Source organism: Trachurus japonicus, chromosome 6, assembly GCF_045865225.1.
Source record: "Trachurus japonicus isolate A0001 chromosome 6, Traja_1.0".
Classification (NCBI taxonomy): domain Eukaryota; kingdom Metazoa; phylum Chordata; class Actinopteri; order Carangiformes; family Carangidae; genus Trachurus; species Trachurus japonicus.
The window spans coordinates 3,398,831-3,418,075 of record NC_140912.1 but is presented as its reverse complement, the minus strand read 5'-3'; the positions used below and the strand labels follow the sequence as shown (position 1 = coordinate 3,418,075).

The 19,245-nt window shown below is 41.5% G+C and overlaps 1 protein-coding gene across 1 annotated transcript in view; it reads left to right on the top strand.

Moving 5' to 3' along the window:
- The window catches only part of cmip (c-Maf inducing protein), a 59,929-nt gene that overhangs the window by 20,699 nt on the left and 19,985 nt on the right, over positions 1-19,245 (top strand). Inside the window, exons 3-4 of the mRNA XM_085778327.1 lie at positions 6,821-6,946; positions 19,045-19,095. Coding sequence (XP_085634453.1) covers positions 6,821-6,946; positions 19,045-19,095 — 177 coding nt within the window. The remainder of the gene's footprint in view (positions 1-6,820; positions 6,947-19,044; positions 19,096-19,245) is intronic.

Below are 19,245 nucleotides of genomic sequence, written 5' to 3'. Positions count from 1 at the left end.
TGAGTGACTCAGCATTTACACGTGCCGGCGCTTGTGGCTTTTCAAAGTCACGTCTCTCCCCCCTTATATTTGTCTTATTGAGAAGTTGGTCTTTGTTTCTCTTGTGACTTGGTGCTGGTATGATTGTGGCCTAAAAAAACCCACTGTTTTCCTTCTGAAGCTGCGCAGGAAATGGTCACAAACGTCATTGAAGAAAGGCAGAGTAAGCTGATGAAACAGCTGGGAACTGTGTTTAGTGCAGCTGCTGCCGATTGTTTTCAGGCATGGATGTATTACAGAGCTCTAGTGGGTATTTCTGGCAGCAGGACTGTGTATGTTGGACTGAGTCAAAATAAACTACGGTGTGTGCTCATGCTAATGAAGGAACATGTCACCCAGTGGATCCGCGTGGCTCATCGATTTGTAGCACTGGTTCGTCTTCATTGCTCTGAGAAGTGTTATTTCAAACATGATATCACCAACCTTGGCCTTTAAAGCAGAAGTAAGCGGAATGTTTGTGTTAATATAAGTCTTAAATAGTTCTATCTTCCGACAGCAATCACTTAACATAGAGTGTTTGGTCTGAAACACGGGTCTGTCAGTCACTCTGCTCTGCTGTAAGCCGAGGAGAAAACTTTCCTTGTATCCTACAAGCTTTATCCAATGAGGAGAGAGAACGGCATAAAGGGGCGGTCCTCTCTGTGTGTGCAGCCAAGGGATGCGCGTGAATGTGGTGACGTAGGGACGAGGGCGGGGACTGCTAACTCCATCGGCTGACAAGAAGTTAGCCAAAACCACCGGATCGCTTACTTCTGCTTTAACGTGTCCAAAATTGTGTTGCTTGTTGTGTTTGTTATTCAGATAATTGTTGATTGTCTGGTAAGTTGCATTCAGAGTACTCATCATGTTGCTTGCCAGTGCTTAATAATAATAATAATAATAATAATAATAGTAATAATAATAATAATCGGTCATTAATAGGCCATTAGTTAATGATAACTAATCCCCAGCACAACAGTGTAAAAAATGAGACTCATATTAATTTCAGGCCATTTTCATATTAATCGATTCTATAATTGTTTAAGCAAATAAAAATAAAGAAATGTAAACATCTTACACGCTGCCACTCAAAAGTCTTACAACAGTTTTACCAGTTTTTGTAAAAATTTCAACTCAAGTCCAATGAAAAACCATAATAGAGTTATTTGTAATCTGTTTTCTCATTTAGCCAATGTTAGCAGCAACAGTTGTATATATTTACCAGATTAGAAGAATTAATGGGGTTCAGCTCAACATTTCCTCCTTTTACACTCAGAGAACTGGAAACATTGCTCTGTTTTACTTCTATTTTTATCACTTCTACTTTTCTACTGCTGATGTTAGCAATGCTAACACTTAGCCCAATCATCCTGTGTCCGAGTCACTGGAGCCTCCAGCCGGCTCTGAAACAGTAGCTGCTCAGGATGTATTATAACAGAGATGTTCTATATTGTACCTGGAAGTGCACCAGTGGCTGAAGCTTTTAACAAGTCAAGTCAGTAAACAGAGCTGCTCAAATATGTAGCAATAGAAATGCTTAAAAATGCAGGTACATAATCTAATGAATTTCATGGAGATCAGGCTTTTCAGGTTTCAAGAAGAAATGTGTTCAATCAATTTGCATGCATCGATGGAAGTCAGTAAAGGCTAAATGCAAACAATTCCTGCAGGTTGATGACTGTGACACCCTCTCTGTGTTGGGAAAGTCACACCCTCTCTTACACTATGAGGAGAATGTGCTGCAGGAAGGACGTTGCTGCAGAATGGTGAGAATAAGACAAGAGAGAAGACAGACTTCCAACACAGTCTCCAGACCCAAACCCCATGGACCAGCCTGCAGTTACAAATTACATTTAGATCAACAATTCAATTCAAGAAGATTCTATGTTTTTAAAAACATAAAGAGTTTGTTCTGAGTGGCAGTGCGATTTATAGTAAATGGTTTAAAGCATTTTCACATCAGCTAAAGGATGAAACCCTGAAACAAATGTCAAGTCTTTAATGTTGAAATGTGAAATGTGAAAACAGCTGCATCTGTCCACATGCAGACAATTCCACCTCATAGTTGCTTGCAGTGATGCGATATGATCAGTAGGCCTACTGGTGTACTGAAAATTATAATATTTTTGAAATTACAGTGCTTACTCTGTATTTCTTCTTCTTCTTCTTCTTCTTCTTCTTCTTCTTCTTCTTCTTCTTCTTCTTCCTCCTCCTCCTCCTCCTTCTGTCTTTTCACTCTGCTTCTCCCTGGAAACAAAAAAACATAACATACATCTTCATCTTCTTGTTTCTATGGCAACACAGCAGTGAAGAGAAGAGACAAGAGGAGCTGTAGCCTCCTCCAACCTTCCTCCATGATGAAAAGCAGAACAGAAAGAGACAGAATGAGAGAAAAAGACAAGTACAGGCAGCAGGAAAACTGAGGAGAGGAGAAAGAAAGAAAGAAAGAAAGAAAGAAAGAAAGAAAGAAAGAAAGAAAGAAAGAAAGAAAGAAAGAAAGGAAGATGGAGTCAGAGAGAATAAAGGCGAGATGGAGAGTAGGGTTGAGGGAGGCAAGCAATCGCTGTATGCTCTTGTGCAGGATGGAGTATCTATGGTAACCTCGGCTGGTTATCAGAAAATTGAAGTTCCTTCTGTTTGTCTCCATTCTGTGTTGTCTCTGTGCGTTCAAATACATACATCCGCACACATTTTCTTATTTGCTCTTTATTTTGCAGTTTTGTTTCATTTGTGTGGTATGTTCATTCAAGTCAAGCAACAACACTATTTGGCTGCAGACACACACACTGAGACAGACAGAGACAGGGGTTGACGTTTGCTCTTCCAAGGAAATGAGACATCTCGCCCAGAACCAATATTTGCCATGGATGTTGTCCGTAATGAAAATCCTGTATGCCTGCAGTTTCACAACAGGGATTGTGTGTGTGTGTGTGTAGGGGGGGTAAGACAGAAGAGCCAGCTTGCTGTATCAGCTGCGGAGGGAGGTGTAAATAAAGGAACAGCATGTTTGTTCTTCAGTGGAAGGAGGAGGGAGGGGAGGAGCAGAGAGCTGCCTGTTTGCTCTATAGCGAGTGACATGGATGCAAATAAAGAGAACCACCTGTCTGCTCCACTCTGCTGCAGAGGGACGCCAGGCTAAAGCAGGCCTTCGCCGCTGCCGCTGCTTCCATGTAACTACTTAGATGTGTTTGTGTTGAGAGGAGCCGTGCCTCAGTGTGTGTGTGTGTGTGTGTGAGGCCAGAGACAGGCTGTTTATCTGTCTGGAAGCAGCAGCAGCAGCAGCAGCAGCAGAGGCAGTGGAGTGATACCAGAGCAGCCTGTAGGAGCCTGTTTTCCTCAGACACTGACTGTAGCTTGACACTCCTAGTTTATATTATAATGAGAGTAATTATCTGGATGTGATGGATACTATATATTTACATTTATATAAACAAGCGGCAGTGTGATGTTTAGGTCAGATTTTCCACAGGTAAAAAAAAAATCATCATCAATTACCATTATCAGTGATTATTCTTCTCATTAGACAATATTATAATTATCCAGGTGCAGTTTTCTCCAAGTCTGTTTGACTCTCAGTATTGAAAACATTGGCCTCAGTTAAAGCAGACATAAGCGATCCGGTCGTTTCGGCTAACTTCTTGTCAGCCGATGGAGTTAGCAGCCCCCGCCCTCGTCATGGATCTATTGGTCCTCGTCCCTATGTCACCACATTCACGCGCATCCCTTGGCTGCACACACAGAGAGGACCGCCCCTTTATGCCGTTCTCTCTCCTCATTGGATAAAGCTTGTAGGATACAAGGAAGTATACAAGAAGTTTTCTCCTCGGCTTACAGCAGAGCAGAGTGACTGACAGACCGTGTTTCAGACCAAACACTATATAAGTGATTGCTGTCGGAAGATAGAACTATTTAAGACTTAACATAAACATTCTGCTTACTTCTGCTTTAAACAGCATGTCTGTTTTAGTACACGCTGCTGGGATCAGCAGGTCAGCAGCAGCTTCACTGTCCATTTTGGACAAATCATCATCTCATTGTAAATCTGGACTTTTTTATCTAATCCCTTGATTGCTGTTTGGATTTGCATATCCATGGTTACAGCAAACAGAAGGAGTCTTCAAGCCTTCAGACGTGTTGTAATGGGCAACAGTGGGTGACACGGCAGGATTACGATCTTTTCAGCAGAGTCTTTGTGCGTCTTTGTCTTGACGCGGTGAGTTTGTGCAGACCTTTGGAGGTGTGTTCAGTGGGATGTTGTCGTGTGAAGAGTTAAAGAAGGCTGTGGTCTCACCTGCGCACATCTGGCCAGTTGCTGTGTAAAATGGGTGTGAATGTCACAACCACAACTTGGTATTTTGTTTTATTTGTCTGTGCACAGATGAAGCTTATTTAATATAACGTGTTGGACGATATTTGATATTTAAGGATATTTGACTTGACCATTTTAGCAGGCGTGGCTCTGTACACACAATGTGACTGACCGACTGACTGACTGACTGAGTCATGAAGTTACACCACTGGTCAGACTCAGTGGAGTTTCCCTGACGGAAGTTCCTTTTTCAGAATGAAATGTTGCCAACTTAATGCATTTGTTGCTATATCAACCACATTTTCGGGCATGTACTGCAGTTTCACTTGAGCCAGTGTGCTGGCTTTGCGGACTTTATCACAGGAAGTCACTGTTAATAAAATCAGGAGTTCAGCTGCACTTTGGAAGTTCACATGTTGGGTCAACATCACCTTCAGGCTCCGTTTCAAACCTCCCCCCTGTCTGTCTGATAACAAAAACAGAAAAACATGCCAGATGACAGATGAAACCAGATGACACTTGGCAGAAAGCAAACACAAGGCGGTGATGTCCTCAATCACTGACCCCACAGTCTGTTTCTAGTCCCTATGTTAAATTAATCTCTCATCTAACAGTCAGTGGAGAAACAGACTTGTTCATTTACAATTTTCAGTTTTTCCCCCCCCAATATTTCAAGACTATTTCTATAGTAAAACTGCTGCTTCATGTCATTAGCAGCACTTTGTTCAGTTCTCTGCTCTTTTTATTGTGGTGACAGAAACCTGGCACGTCCCAGTCGTGTTCCCATACTAGATATTTGTTTGCAGGCCCAAAAAGACCAGTTTAAATATTTTAATGCTTAGTGTGTTCACTCAGAGTCAAAGCCATTGGTAGGATGTCGACCTGTTCATGCTTCTATTGTCTCTTTGCCATACTTCATTGAGAATAGTGAAGCACACAAACTCTGCAAATAACAAAAAAAAACATTGCGATAATCAACATTTCAAAGTAAAAAGTAAACCTGGTGGCTCCAGGGTGTCAGGTGGAACTGCAGGTGGAAACACTCATTCAAGGCGTTGGCTGAATATTTGTCTCTGTTATATTATATCAACATTACATAGATGGTAACAAGGTGAAACTGTTGATATACAGAAGCTCTTTAAAATCTGTGATTGTCCACTGATAACAAGAAACACAAGTATGCAATAAGCTTTCAAACATCTATTTTTTCTTTTCTACATTACTGTGGTTGGCCACATCCAGCTGAAACATTCTACATGCACTCAGCCACTGAGAAAGTTTATTTTACTCCTCTATAAAAAAAAGTCAGAGACACATAAGCCAGCGTAGCTTCCTCTGATTGACGAAAGCAGAGTTTTCTAAATGAAGATGGCCTCCGAAAAATAGAAAGTAAAAGGGGAAAAAAATGCTGATGAATTCCAGAAAGCGCTGCTTCCTAATTCGGGTGCAGCGACAGCCACTTCAGATGACGTCTGCAAGGCCCATTTGTGTGGATATACAGTTAGTCTCCCATCAACAATAATTGCTACTAAGTCATGCAGTGACGCTAATGTCTGGGAAATCAGCTGGTGATTCATTTACTGCCATTTCTGCCTTTTCTGACAGACACATGTCCCAGTGGACACACACCGTGGCATTAAACATCTCTCTGCTAACTGCTCCCAGGGGTTAGAAGACACACAGGCTCGCTTTCCTTGTGGCTTCGTTATTTTTATCTGTTTAGGTTCTTTTTTTTTTTCTTCCCCCTCTTTCTCTCTAAAGACTCTTCTGTTCCTGAGTCCGGAAACTTGTGGTAATTTGTCAGCCTTTCTGTAATCATTTTGAGACTAGCAAACAGGTTGTGGCCTGTAACTCAGTTGCATCTGCGTCCAGCTCTCACAATGGTGAGACTGGGATCACACAGCAGACTGCTTGCTCGCTCTCTCTGTGTGTGTGTGTGTGTGTGTGTGTGTGTGTGTGTGTGTGTGTGTGTGTGTGTGTGTGTGTGTGTGTGTGTGTGTGTGTGGTGTGTGTGTGTGTGTGTGTGTGTGTGTGTGTGTGTGTGTGTGTGTGTGTGTGTGTGTGTGTGTGTGTGTGTGTGTGTGTGTGTGTGTGTGTGTGTGTGTGTGTGTGTGTTGACCCAAAGCAACACGAGCAATGTCCTTCTAGGTGATGTTTGTGTAATTGTGTGATTAATGGCTTTTGCTAAATTGATTTTCCACTTTGTTTCAGCATTCAGTGACTATTCACTTGGAGCGACATCAAATGTATCCACAGCTGATAAAGACAGCTACTGTATGTGTAGTGTATAATCTGCTGTATTTGGAGGTGTTGTGTGGCCTTGTGTTTACCCAGGGCAGGTTAGCCCAGGATATGTTTCTTTTTGTCTTTCCAGCTGACTGCCAGTAAAAATAATGGCCTTTTTAATCCTGCAGCTCTGTTTAAATATACAGTATGTACTCTAAATGTTAGACAGCGGCAGACTAATATCCTCTTGCTTTCTTTCTCTCACAGCCCACCGGTTACATGGAGACGTCATTGTCATACAGCTCCATAGAAGACCTGCAGCTCCTGTCATGGGACAATGCTCCAAAGTACTGTGTGCAGCTGAGCTTTCCTGGTGGCACCGTTCTGCTGCAGGTAATACACAGGTCCCAGTTCATGTTGATGTTGATTTCATAAAAAAAAACAAAAAAACAGGACAGATACAGTCAGCTGTCTATACAGATAGGAATAACACAGGCTATAAAATAAGTACTGACAATAGAACAATACCATAAAATGTAGGCTAGCCAGGCGGCTACTACAGTTAACATACAATTATGTTTTGTTTTTAAAGGGACAACGAGGAGTTTTGGAAAAGCGAAGCGTTTTCACACTACATTTATGAGCCTCCGCGCGCACCGTGAAATTCTTTGACCGGCGCAAGACAGACTCATGTTTTCATTCATCAAGAACTAAAGTCAGACAGGGTTCCCGCGGGGTCTTAAAAAGTCTTAAAAGCATTGAATTTATGAATTTGGAAATAATACCTTAAAAAGACTTGAAAAAGTCTTGAATTTTGATTTCTAGGTCTTAAAAGTTGTGCTGTATTTAACTTCTCCATATTGCATTTTTCGTCAAAAGTTTCATTTGTCAACCACGATTATTTTTGATCAATGTTCTTCTTGTTGACTTATGGATAGTGGAATAAGTCTTGTACTGTGGAGCTTATATGGTATTATCATACAGTGAGATTTTGATATCATGATGCCTTATGATACTGCAATAAATATCATGGGCTTGTTATTGTTGTATTTTTTAGATTTTGATATTGTTACATCCCTAGTTAGAGCACAAAGAGCAGAAAAATAGTGGGATGATACAGTTAATTTACAGTAAACGCTCTGAAATTTGAGGATTTCACTTTTCTTTGCCGGTAGGGCAGTGAAATAGGTATTACATTTTTATATAAATGGTCTTAAAAAGGTCTTAAAAAGACTTGAATTTAACCTGAAGGAACCTGTAGGAACCCTGTCAGAGATTGGAAGACGATCACATACCGTCGTAGTTCCGACCATAAACGGCGATTCGGCGGCGTCATTCTCATGACTCGCCACGAAACCGAATGTAAAGAAACGCTGGTCGGCTCGACTGTCAATGACATCATATCCTCTATGATTATGTGTCAGTGTTTGTCTGTGTTTTTTTTAACCACAAACACTTTTTAGACCTTTAACTCCAAGTTGTAACCAGGGCTGACTTCATCGCAATATTAACATGCACGATAAACACATCGCAGAAGGTTGCCTAGAATGCTCAAAAAGTATGCTCGGAATAGAGGTACCTATTAAAGCAGCAAGACACAGGGACTGTATGGTTAATGCATACTTAAATATTAGCTTATTTATTGCAAGTCATATCGTCATCACAGTATTGACCAGTGTCATTGCAAATCGCACATATGTTGCTCATATCGTGCAGGCCTAGCTATGACCAGAGGAAGGATTTTGGCCAGACGTCTTGATCTGAAGTTATCAGAGAAACGAGCTGAGTAACTGTTTGCCAGCTCAGCTCCCAGCTGATAAAGACATCCTGTGTCTGCTAGAAAAGCATCTTTGAAATACATGTCTTTCTGTCTGTTCCTGAATGTATCAGCAGCAGAGCAAAGGACACAAACACAATGATTACTTCAATGCAGAGGCATCAGTTCAAACTGTAAGCTTTGATGCAGTCATTGTATCGATCTACCATATATCTTAAAAACTATAAGCAAATGTAAAGTCTGAGGCACGGCCTGTTAACAGAACAGTCGAAGGATTAGAGCAGTGAAGCGGGAACCGTGGCCCTGATTGGTCCCTGGTGAGATGTATTTATTTGGTTGATGTTAATCGTCCATGATGGTCTTACACCGTCAAAAAAGAGCTTGAGCGGGCTGTCTGGTTTGGTGGCTCAGGACAATGGCAGATCCTGTAGCAGATCCTGTACCAGACACTTACACCGTGTACCCAGTCAACTCTGAGAGACTGTCCTGAATTCCTGGGAAAAATTAATCTCCACATTCACCAGAGCGATTCAGTGAGAACATTCGGTTCTGTTACCCACTGGCCCAATTAACTCTGATACACAATCCAACCCATTATAGGCACTGGGGGTCAACACTGTATACCCACCTCCTCACTGGTGTTTGCTTATGCCTGCTGCCAGCTGTTTGGACCACTGCCAGACAGAGTCGGTTTGAGCTCCGAAGGAAGGAAAAGCTTCTCTGGTTTCTAGTGACCAGCCTATAGGGATCGTGTGTAAAACTAGAGACACTGGTGTAGTTCTCCAGTGATTGGAAGAAGCTGGAAAACTAGAAACTTAGCAAAATGTAATCGAAACTTCAGTCTGCAGACATTCTGGGCTTGGCAACGGCTATGCTCATCAGTGCCAACTATAATGTAAACTAGAACGATGAGAATCCACAATTAAAAAGACAATTTAACTGCAGCACATGACAATAACATCCTCCAAACACACACTACAGACTGAACGCCTTGTTTGGTGGTGATCAGTTATTTTACTGTGAACAAACACTGGTACAGGTAGTAAAAAGTGCAAACACACAGGAAGCAGATGGGAAGAATGGCAGCGTTATTAATGAGCCTGGTTCTTTGCTTTAAAATCCATCTGCAGATGTTGTCATGTCAGTTTGCAGTGGACTGTATCTGTGGCATCACAGAGGTCACAAGATAATTTTTCAGTGATATCAGGGAATTTTTTCACCTTGGCTCTACTCTACTTTGTAACCCTTATCTTGTTTGAATCTGCTTGTCCCTTAGTCCGAATATGATAATGATATTAATGATTGGCTAACAATAAGGACACACCAGCGTAGGCTTGGGCTGATATGTAATAACATTTGAAGATCGCACTATATCCAACCTCATGTGATATCCTCTTATATTTCTTCCTGCCCTGCTGCTCCAGCCCTCATTTCACAGCTTTTTTTTTTAAACATATCTTTATTGGTTTTTATATTCATACAACAACATAGAACACTTTAAACATATGGCAGTAATACAAATAATAATGAAAATACTAATGGAATACAGAAAAAGTAAATAAATAAATTGTCATAATGAAATAAATAATTAAAAAGGGATAAATTAAATTGACAAATTGGTCAGAAAAATTACTGAGCAATAAATAATAAATAAATACATAAATAAAAAATAATCATAAATCATAATCATAAAATAGTAATAATAATTAATTATTAATAATAATAATATTCTTAATATAGGTTACATCGTACACTCCTATCAACACATTAAATATTTTTATTATCTCATTCTCCCATTGCCTCCTCCAAATCTCCACCTTTCAACAGTTCCAAAAATATCTTCCAAATGTCATAGAATTCAGAAGCCCTCTTTCTAACAATATAGGCCAGCTTCTCAAGAGCCAAACTTGATGTTAAGTTATTCAACCATTGGGTAAAAGAGGGGCCATTAACATTCTTCCAACATAATGCAATACAGCGTTTGGCCTGCAGTAAACAAAGATCAACCATTTTTCTTTCTTTGCCAGATAAATTACAGTCCTCTGGATAAATGCCTAAAATACATAACTTAGGGCATAGGGGTACAGGGGAAGTAGTGATTTGAGAGATATACTTTAACACTGAGCTCCAAAACTTTTGAATCTCTTCACATTTCCATAAACAATGAAATGAAATAATGTGCCCTGGTGGTTTTTACACTTATAACAAAGATCAGGTATATTAGAATCAAATTTATTTAATTGTACAGGGGAAATATATATTCGCATTATCCAATTAAATTGTATCATTCTCAATCTAGTGTTGATGGTTTGAGTATGTGTTTTTAAACATATTTTACCCCATTCACTGAGTGAAATGTCTTCTTGTAAAGGCCCTTTCACACCGCGGACGTAACGAATAAACGACACGAAATTGCGAAATATTCGCGGCCAAATATTTCGCATCAAAACCATTTACACCGACGGCGACGCGAATATGCGACAGATGTGACGATTAGATTCCAAAGTTTCGCTTTGCGACGGGTGGTTCTTCGCCTCCACGTCATGTCTTTAATCTGTTGATTATCCCTCACGTATTCACTATGCCACTGTTGTCTTGTTACCAACTTTACTCAACACAGCAGCTCACTGTCTGATCACTGATCAATATCTGATTAATATCTGATCACTGTCCTGACAGTATGTATTCTCCTCCTCCTCTCCTCTTTCCACTTATCCCTCCTCCTCCTCCTCCTCCTCCTCTCCTCTCCTCTTTCCTCCGAGACACAGGTTATTTACATTGTTTACATTAGCGGCCAAGCACGTGTCCATGCGCCCGTGTGTGTGTGTCTGTGTCCGTGTGTGTACTTGCGGTGCGACCGCACGCCAGAGAGACGGCAGGTGGAGGGGCTGACTGGCAGAGATGAGAGCAAAGACGGTGAAACGCTAAAAAAAAAAAAAACTTTTTTCCTGTGAGAGACTGTGGCGGGCCGAGACTGTGCGGCCACCGTCTGTTATGGGAAACAGCTGTGTTCTGACGTGGGGGCTGTGACGTACCTCCTCTTCATGCCACATGATTGGTTGATGCGTTTATTCGCCGGGCGAAAGCTCAGAAAAATCGACCTCGCTCCGAAAAAAAATTATGTCGCATTTTCGCCGCGACACATTCGCGGTCGGTGTGAAAGGACTCGTGATGAAAACCGGGGTTCGAAAATAAATATTGATGCGCGAATTATTCGCACGAAAAATACGTCTCCGGTGTGAAAGGGCCTTTAGTCACGTATCCACTCCCGCCTCTTACTATCAGAGTTTTCCTTATGGTTTTCAACTAGCATATTATAAAACCGGGAGACCAGCCTTTTCCCAAAACAACTTTTTGTTTCTAAGGTGGATAATGGAGGTTGTTGCACCGAGTTGTTTAAATGTGCCAGAGTAAAACTTCGAAGTTGTAAATACTTAAAGAAGTGTTTCTGTGGTATATCAAACTTTGCCTTTAACTCATTGAATGACATTAGAGTAAAATCCTCATATACATCCTGCAATTCTACTATGCCCTTGTTCATCCACGTTTTAAAACCCATGTCATTCTTTGCCGGGGCGAAGTTAGCATTCCCCCAGATCGGGGCGAAACAGGATAATCTTGGAGAGTCACACAACAGTTTTTGTACCACATGCCAAACTATAATGGTGTTTTTTACAAAAGGATTAGTAGTATCTTTCTTTAATGTTTTAAAAGAAGCTGAATATAGATAGCTATTCAATGACAAACCTTTTGAGGACCGTTTTTCAATTTCTAACCAGGGCATGAAAACATCTTTAGAGAACCAAAACATTGTGGCCCTCAACTGAGCAGCCCAATAGTACCATTCTAGATTTGGCAGCTGTAGCCCCCCCCCCCCCCCTATCATAAGGTAGATATAGAAGGGAGAGTCTGAGTCTTGGCTTCCTATTGTTCCAGATGAAATTGGAAAGAAGCTTTCTGGTCTTGAGAAAAAAAGAAGGAGGAGGGGCTAGTGGAATTGATTGAAAGATAAATAAAAATTTTGGTAGTATAGTCATCTTTACCATGTTTATTCTTCCCAATATAGAAAGAGGTAATGTTGTCCATCTCGTGATCTCTTCTGTCACACCATGTAACATGGGCTCATAATTGGCTGAACTAAGATTACTTATTTTAGGGGTTATTTTGATGCCCAAGTACTTAAATCCCTCTGTGGCATTCACAAATGGATGTGACACTAAAGGTTTCTTCCTCTCATTTCCATTTAAAAACATAATAGATGACTTTTCTTTGTTCACTTTAAACCCAGAGATACTCCCAAATTGACTAAACAACTCTAAGAGAGATGGTATTGATTCTGCAAGTTGAGATAAGAATATAATAGTATCATCAGCGTACATTGCTGTATTGTGTTCTAAGTCCCCAATCTTAATACTATGAATTAAGGGGTGTGATCTGATCGCTATTGCTAATGGTTCCATGGCTATTACAAAAAGAAGAGGTGAAATTGGTGACCCTTGCCTTGTACCTCGAAATAACTCAAAAGGCTGAGAGATGAGATAGTTAGTAGATACCATTGCAGAGGAGTCAACAAAAAAATTTCGACCCATCTACAAAAGTAATCACCAAATCCAAACCGCCTAAGCAACTCGAGTAGATAGGGCCATTCGACTCGGTCGAACGCCTTTTCGGCGTCGACTGATAATATTGCAGTGTCAGGGGACTCTTCACACTCGTGAATTATGTTAAGAACTCTCCTCACATTGTGGAACCCCTGCCGCTTTTGTACAAAACCATTCTGGTCTCCATGTATAATGGCTGGTAGAACCCTCTCGAGTCTCATGGCTAAAACCTTAGCAATAATCTTTGCATCTGAATTTAAAAGTGATATGGGTCTATAAGAACCGCGTTCGGTTGGCACTTTGCCTGGTTTTAGAATAAGAGTGATCAGGGGCCGTATTCACAAAGCCTTTTATCTTACCACTAGGAGTACTCCTAACTCGCACCAAAAGTTTTTACGTAGGAGTTTTTTCTTAAAAGCTATTCACAAAGCCGCTGAGACCTACTCTTACTAAGGATAAATCACTAAGAGCAAACTAAGAGTGACGCCCCTGGTGACGCCCCGTTGCTATGGATTACGTCAATTCTCGTGCACGAATTCGAGGCGCTCAACACGGTGATTGGTTGTTGAGTGCCGGCGGCGCCCCCCCTCCCCTCCCTCCTCCTTCTCCTCCTCCTCGCCGCCGGCCGCTCCGCTCCACTTTTTTTTTTTTTTTTTGCCGTCAGGTCCGACGGGGCTTTTTAGACAGCTTCGAGTCCAAACCACTGTCTCTGCTGCCGAGTTGGGCTCTGAACTTTCTGTCTTTCTCTCTGCCATCTGCATCTTTCTGCTACAGTTTTTGTCGCGTCTCACTTTCTGCAGTGTGACGCTGTGCAAATGCAATGAGGGTGAGTGCGCACACTCGCAAAGCAGCCGCTGGTTTTTTTTCTTCCCACATTTTAATATTAATTTTCACATTCGTTGACAGCCCTATATGGTGATCATAATAATGATGAGAAAAGAAAATGCATTACCCACATTTGTGGCCTATAGCAGGATTTGAACCCAGACTAACAATAAGTTTAGTTTACTGGGGGAGCAGCCTTATCACATGAGCTATTACTACTAACAGATGTGTGTGTCTAGCACACCCACCAACTTTTTAAAAATATTTTTGGCTCACATCAGCATGACTGCATCGCAGCAGTCGCAGTTACCTCGGTCCGACCGTTGTGACGCCTATATTGGACAGTTCGTCACCGTCACTACTCCCGTTTTATAGCGAAAATGTTGTAGATGACCCAAAAAAAAAAAAAAAAACACTGACAAAAAGGCACTTTGGGCATCAAAGGGCAAAGGGGCAGGTGCTCCAGCTCCCCCCTCTGCAGCAATTCGCAGTCCTCCATACATTTGCCTGGCTGCAGCCATTTCCGATTCTTTGTGAATAGGTCTTACTGAGTTAACAGTCCTCACGAGGACTTTTAAGCTCTCCCAGACTTTGGAGCTACTTTTAGGCATAAAATACTTTGTGAATTACTCTTATTTTAAAAAACTAGGAGTCCTAAATTTAAGACTGACACGCCCACTTTTTTTAGGAGTTGCTCCTAAATTCGGCCCTTAGGAGCTACTTTTAACCTTAAGATTCTTTGTGAATACGGCCCCAGGTTTACCAACAACTAAAAGATGATTCTATGCTGTACAATCTGGTGTATTAGTAAGATTAGATGACTGCAAATAAGAATTTTAAATTCACTTCATGGAATGTTAGAGGGATGGTAAAGTTGACTAAATTAAAACAGGTGATTACCAGGCTTAAACAACTTAAGTCATCAATAGTGTTTATCCAGGAAACTCATTTACTCAGAGAGGACTTAGTGAAAGTACGTAGGAGATGGCCAGGCAAAGTAGTAGCATCCTGTTTCCCTTCTCATTCGAGAGGGGTTATGGTGTTAATTCATAATTTGGTGCCTTTTCAAATAAATAACACTATTTATGATAAAACTGGTAGATATTTGGTGGTTCAAGGGACTCTCTTGAGAGAAAGTATTAATTTGGTTAATATATATGGCCCAAACGATGATAACCCATCATTTTTTGAGAATTTATTTTTGCTTTTGGCCACCCTCCCTGGTAAGATAATATTGGCAGGTGACTTAAATTGTGCTTTAGACCCGAAACTGGATTGCTCTGCAGGGATAGATACATCCCATTCCCAAACAAGTAAGAAAATTCAACAATATATGAAAGACCCCCGTATTCCTAAAGATTCTGAGAATCCTCTCAGAGAGCTCCTAACTTTACCTAGAAATTCCTAGCAAGGAGTTTTAGCTTAGGAGTGATTCCACAACACTCTTAGAGAACTCTGAGCAAGGAGTGGACAGAAACTCCTATCTTAGTGAGGAGGTGTGGTTGACCCCCGTTGCTAGGTATGAGTCATCATTTCAAATGCTGTGATTGGTTGATCCTAAAAGTTAGATAAAGAGCACCCGCCCCATGTGTTGAGGCTATAGTCCTCACTGCAGGTGGCCCCGGTTCGAATCCTGTGTCGAGCAGTCCTATCCTGCATGTCTTTCTGCCTCCCATTTCCTGTCTCTCTCTCAACTGTTCTGTCAATTAAAGGCCAAAATGCCCAAAAAATATACTTTAAAAAAAAGCTAGATAAAAAAATACACTTTTGGTGATAATGGGCAAAGGATGGACCCTCAAATCGATAAATTTAACCATAAAATCCGATCTTATGAAGACTGTGTAATTGTAAAAAATATTTCACATAAAAGAAAATATCTGTTAAATGAATAGTAAGCTATACTTTAAAATTATCCTACAAAATGTGTGAAAACTTGCACAGTATTCACATAGTGAAACTTAGATTTATTTGCTTATATTAATTACCATGCTGGTCATTTTTGCACTTTCAACTTTGCAACTCAATTTGGTATTAACAAGGGTAAAATGGCTCAGTTTTAATCAGTGTCTGTGATTGCTGACCGGCCTATAAGAAGCAGTGTTGGTTGGCTTTGAAATCTACCACAAACCAGTGAACAGCAATGGAGAAGAAAAGAACAAGGAAACCCAACTGGACAGAGGAACAGGAACAATCTGTAGCGTTTCATTAATTCACTGACATCCAGTGTTTGAGAGAATATCTCTCCTGCCTCTTCTGTCCACCATTTTGTCCTCTGCTTAGGGAACTCCTAAGCCACTTAAAAGTCCTCTTCCCTACTCTTAACAGATCCCACCTTAGGAGCTCTCTTAAGAGCTAGGATTCTTTAGGAATATCTTTTATCTTTACTAGGATCTACTCTTAACTTTTAGGAGAAATTCTAAGAAAACATCATGATTCTAAGAATTTTCTTAGAATTTGGCCACTAGGAGCAACTCTTTGCACTAAGAATCTTTAGGAATACGGCCCCTGATGAGTATCTCTATGTGACATTTTGGGAGTGTACCAGTAGAATACCACATGATGTGAAAGAAAAAAAAAAAAAAACTTAAACCCTGCCATGAACAATACCCCTTAGCTGTCAACCTGAACGAGACAGCCCCTTGCCTTTCCCCACCCTCCCCCTGACCTTGGGGTGCAGTTAAGTGCACACACTGATCCAGTGTAAACAAGGGAGCAGTTAGACCAAACCAAGCAGTCGTAATAACAGACCAAACAACATTAACAGGACAATTGTGTCCCCTGGCAAAAAATAAAATCTACACAAACAAGTATGTTCATCTAGTCTTTCTTGCAGCTTAACTTTCATCCGGGAAGGCCGACAGTATACTGAATAGCCACTTTTCAAAAAACAAAACAAAACGAATGACAGCCCACTTAAAAAGGACGCGTGGTAGTCTCTGCATTTTAATTAACAGGTTGGTGGTAATACCTGCTTAGCATTTCTGCTTGTTGCACCTCCGCCAGTGCCTAGGTACCAGCTGCAGGGTCCTCAGCTGGATGCCATCCTTCACTGATGTTTCGCCCCTTTACTTCCAGTACATCTCAGGATGGTGGGGCAGCGGTCAGGGACGTCTCCCTGCCGCTCCCTGCAGCTGGATTTGGATGCTCGGGTTCTACTATGTGGCTGACTTAGTCCCCCAAGCTCTTGTCTCTTCTACGTAACCAGAGCCAGAAACTCCCTTTCTCCGCTTCTTCAGAGAGGTCTTTCTGGGCTTTTCGAGCTTTTGTTTCTGAGAAGCCGATGTCTTTCAGGAAGCGCTTGGTTGTATAAATAGTAATTAAAAAGCGCATTTACATCTGAGGAGACTGAAGGAATAATAAAATTATGTAGCCTATACAAAACAGAAAGGTCTCCACAGAAAAAAGAAAATAAAAAGCATTCACGTGTGTGTGTTACTGGCCCATAAAGCCATCAATAACAAGCTGTTATAGGTGGATAATAAAGGATTCAGCAGTTCATTTTAGTTAACCTGTGAGTCCTCCGTGGTCTGTAACCCTTTGATGAATTTTTCAGCATCTGCTGGGGTTTCAAACTCACGTGTTTGTCCATCAGACGACACTCGTAGCTTGGCTGGGTAAATTATTCCGTACCGAATGTTCATCGACCTCAGCTGTTGTTTCACCTGTTCGAAACCTACAGTCTATGGTCGAAACCCCTCCTGCGACGGTGGAGCTCCGCCGAAAGATCCGGGAAGAACATGATCTCTTGACCGGCGTAGATAACTTTGCCTTTGGCCCTGGAAGCTCGCATCACACGGACTTTATTCTGGAAGTTTAAAAACTTCACGATGATGACCCTCGGTGTGGTTGATCGATTAGGTTGCGTCCGGCCGGGCAACCTGTGTGCTCTTTCAATGAGAGGTGGACTCGGGAATGTTGCTGGTCCCAGCACTTCGGGGAGCCACTTCTCCAGGAAAGCTACCGCGTCGTTTCCTTCCATCTTCTCCGGCACGTTAACTATCCGTAGGTTTGAACGACGCGAGCGGTTTTCGAGCTCGTCAAGTTTGTTTGTGAGGAGAGACACTTGTTTAGCTAGCGCATCAGCCTTGCCTTTCTCTTGAGTTAACTGTGTCTTCTACGGTGCTAATGCGCACTTCTGCTTCATCCATGCGCGTCGAGAAGTCCTGCACGTCTCTCTTAACGTCTTGAATGGCTTTCAGGACCACATCAATCTTTGTGGAAAAGTCATTTCTGATCCCATCGAGTATCTGAATGACGTCCATGTTTTGGGCCGATCCAGTGTCCACGTCGTCCTCACGAGGCAGTGGCACGAGGCTAGCATCACACTCTGATGTGGTATTGTGATTTTTTACTAAAACTCCACAAGAGGGGCGTGGTTATGGCGCTGAACTGAGCACACGTCTTTTTGTGAGCTCCTGGCTATATTCTTGAAAAATCCTGTTAACTTTCCTTTAACTGCACAAACAGTGATAACTTTCATTCGTGGCGACTTGATACTACATACCCGCGACAACATGCCGAAGAAAAACAAATCTAAAGCACACCTTTCTCAGTGTGAAGAAGACGACGTCTCAGATGCTATTAGCTTTATATCGCCCAGTGTATCACACAGCCTGTAAGAAAAGTTACACAGTGATCCACCAGGGGACTTGATATAAATGTGTTCCTAATGTGTGAGTCGACAAAAATAAAACCTCAGCTGCATTCAGGTATCTGAGGGATGTGTCAGCTTTGGCTGAGAATGAATGGATGATCATGTTATGAGATGAACACACCACTACAAGAGGAAGCTCAGGATGAACCTCTTGTTTACTTTAAAGTGACAATTACTTCTACACTGTGTTCTTTTAAGGGGCTGCTGCAGACTGTTTGCTTTTTCACCTTCTTACACTCAGCCATGATCACTGGGGTCGAGTTGTATTCAAGCACCGTCAGACTGCTTGTTAATCATGCCAATAATAGGTGTATTAGAGTTATTAATAATAACGGAAACAATTATAGTGGCACCAATTACAGTAATCAAAGAGGACATGAGGCTCTGCCTTCTTAGAAAGTCTAAGAACCACAAGTAGAGCTGCATTTAGAGAGCTGGTGAGAAGAGGAAGCAGAGGACAGACTCATGGTCTTCTACTGAGGGCTGATGCTAGAACGTCACTCACTGTGTGTGTTCCCTGACACTGTGTAGAGATGACTGTACACCAGTCAGTTAATAGACTACAAGCAAATGTGTGTCTGGTATGTGAAATCACCATTTAACAAAGTGTGTGTGTGTGCATTCATTTCTTTAGGCTGCAAACAGCTACTTAAGAGACCAGTGGTTTCACTCCCTGCAGTGGAAGGTAAGGTTACACTTTGTCTTTAACTATTAATTGATTTATTTCAGCAGCTCCATCAAAGCATTGTGGTGCAGAGACTCTGTCTCTTTAAATGTTATAAAGCTCACCCCACACTTTGAAGTTTATTGCAACACGATGATGCTGAAACACTGA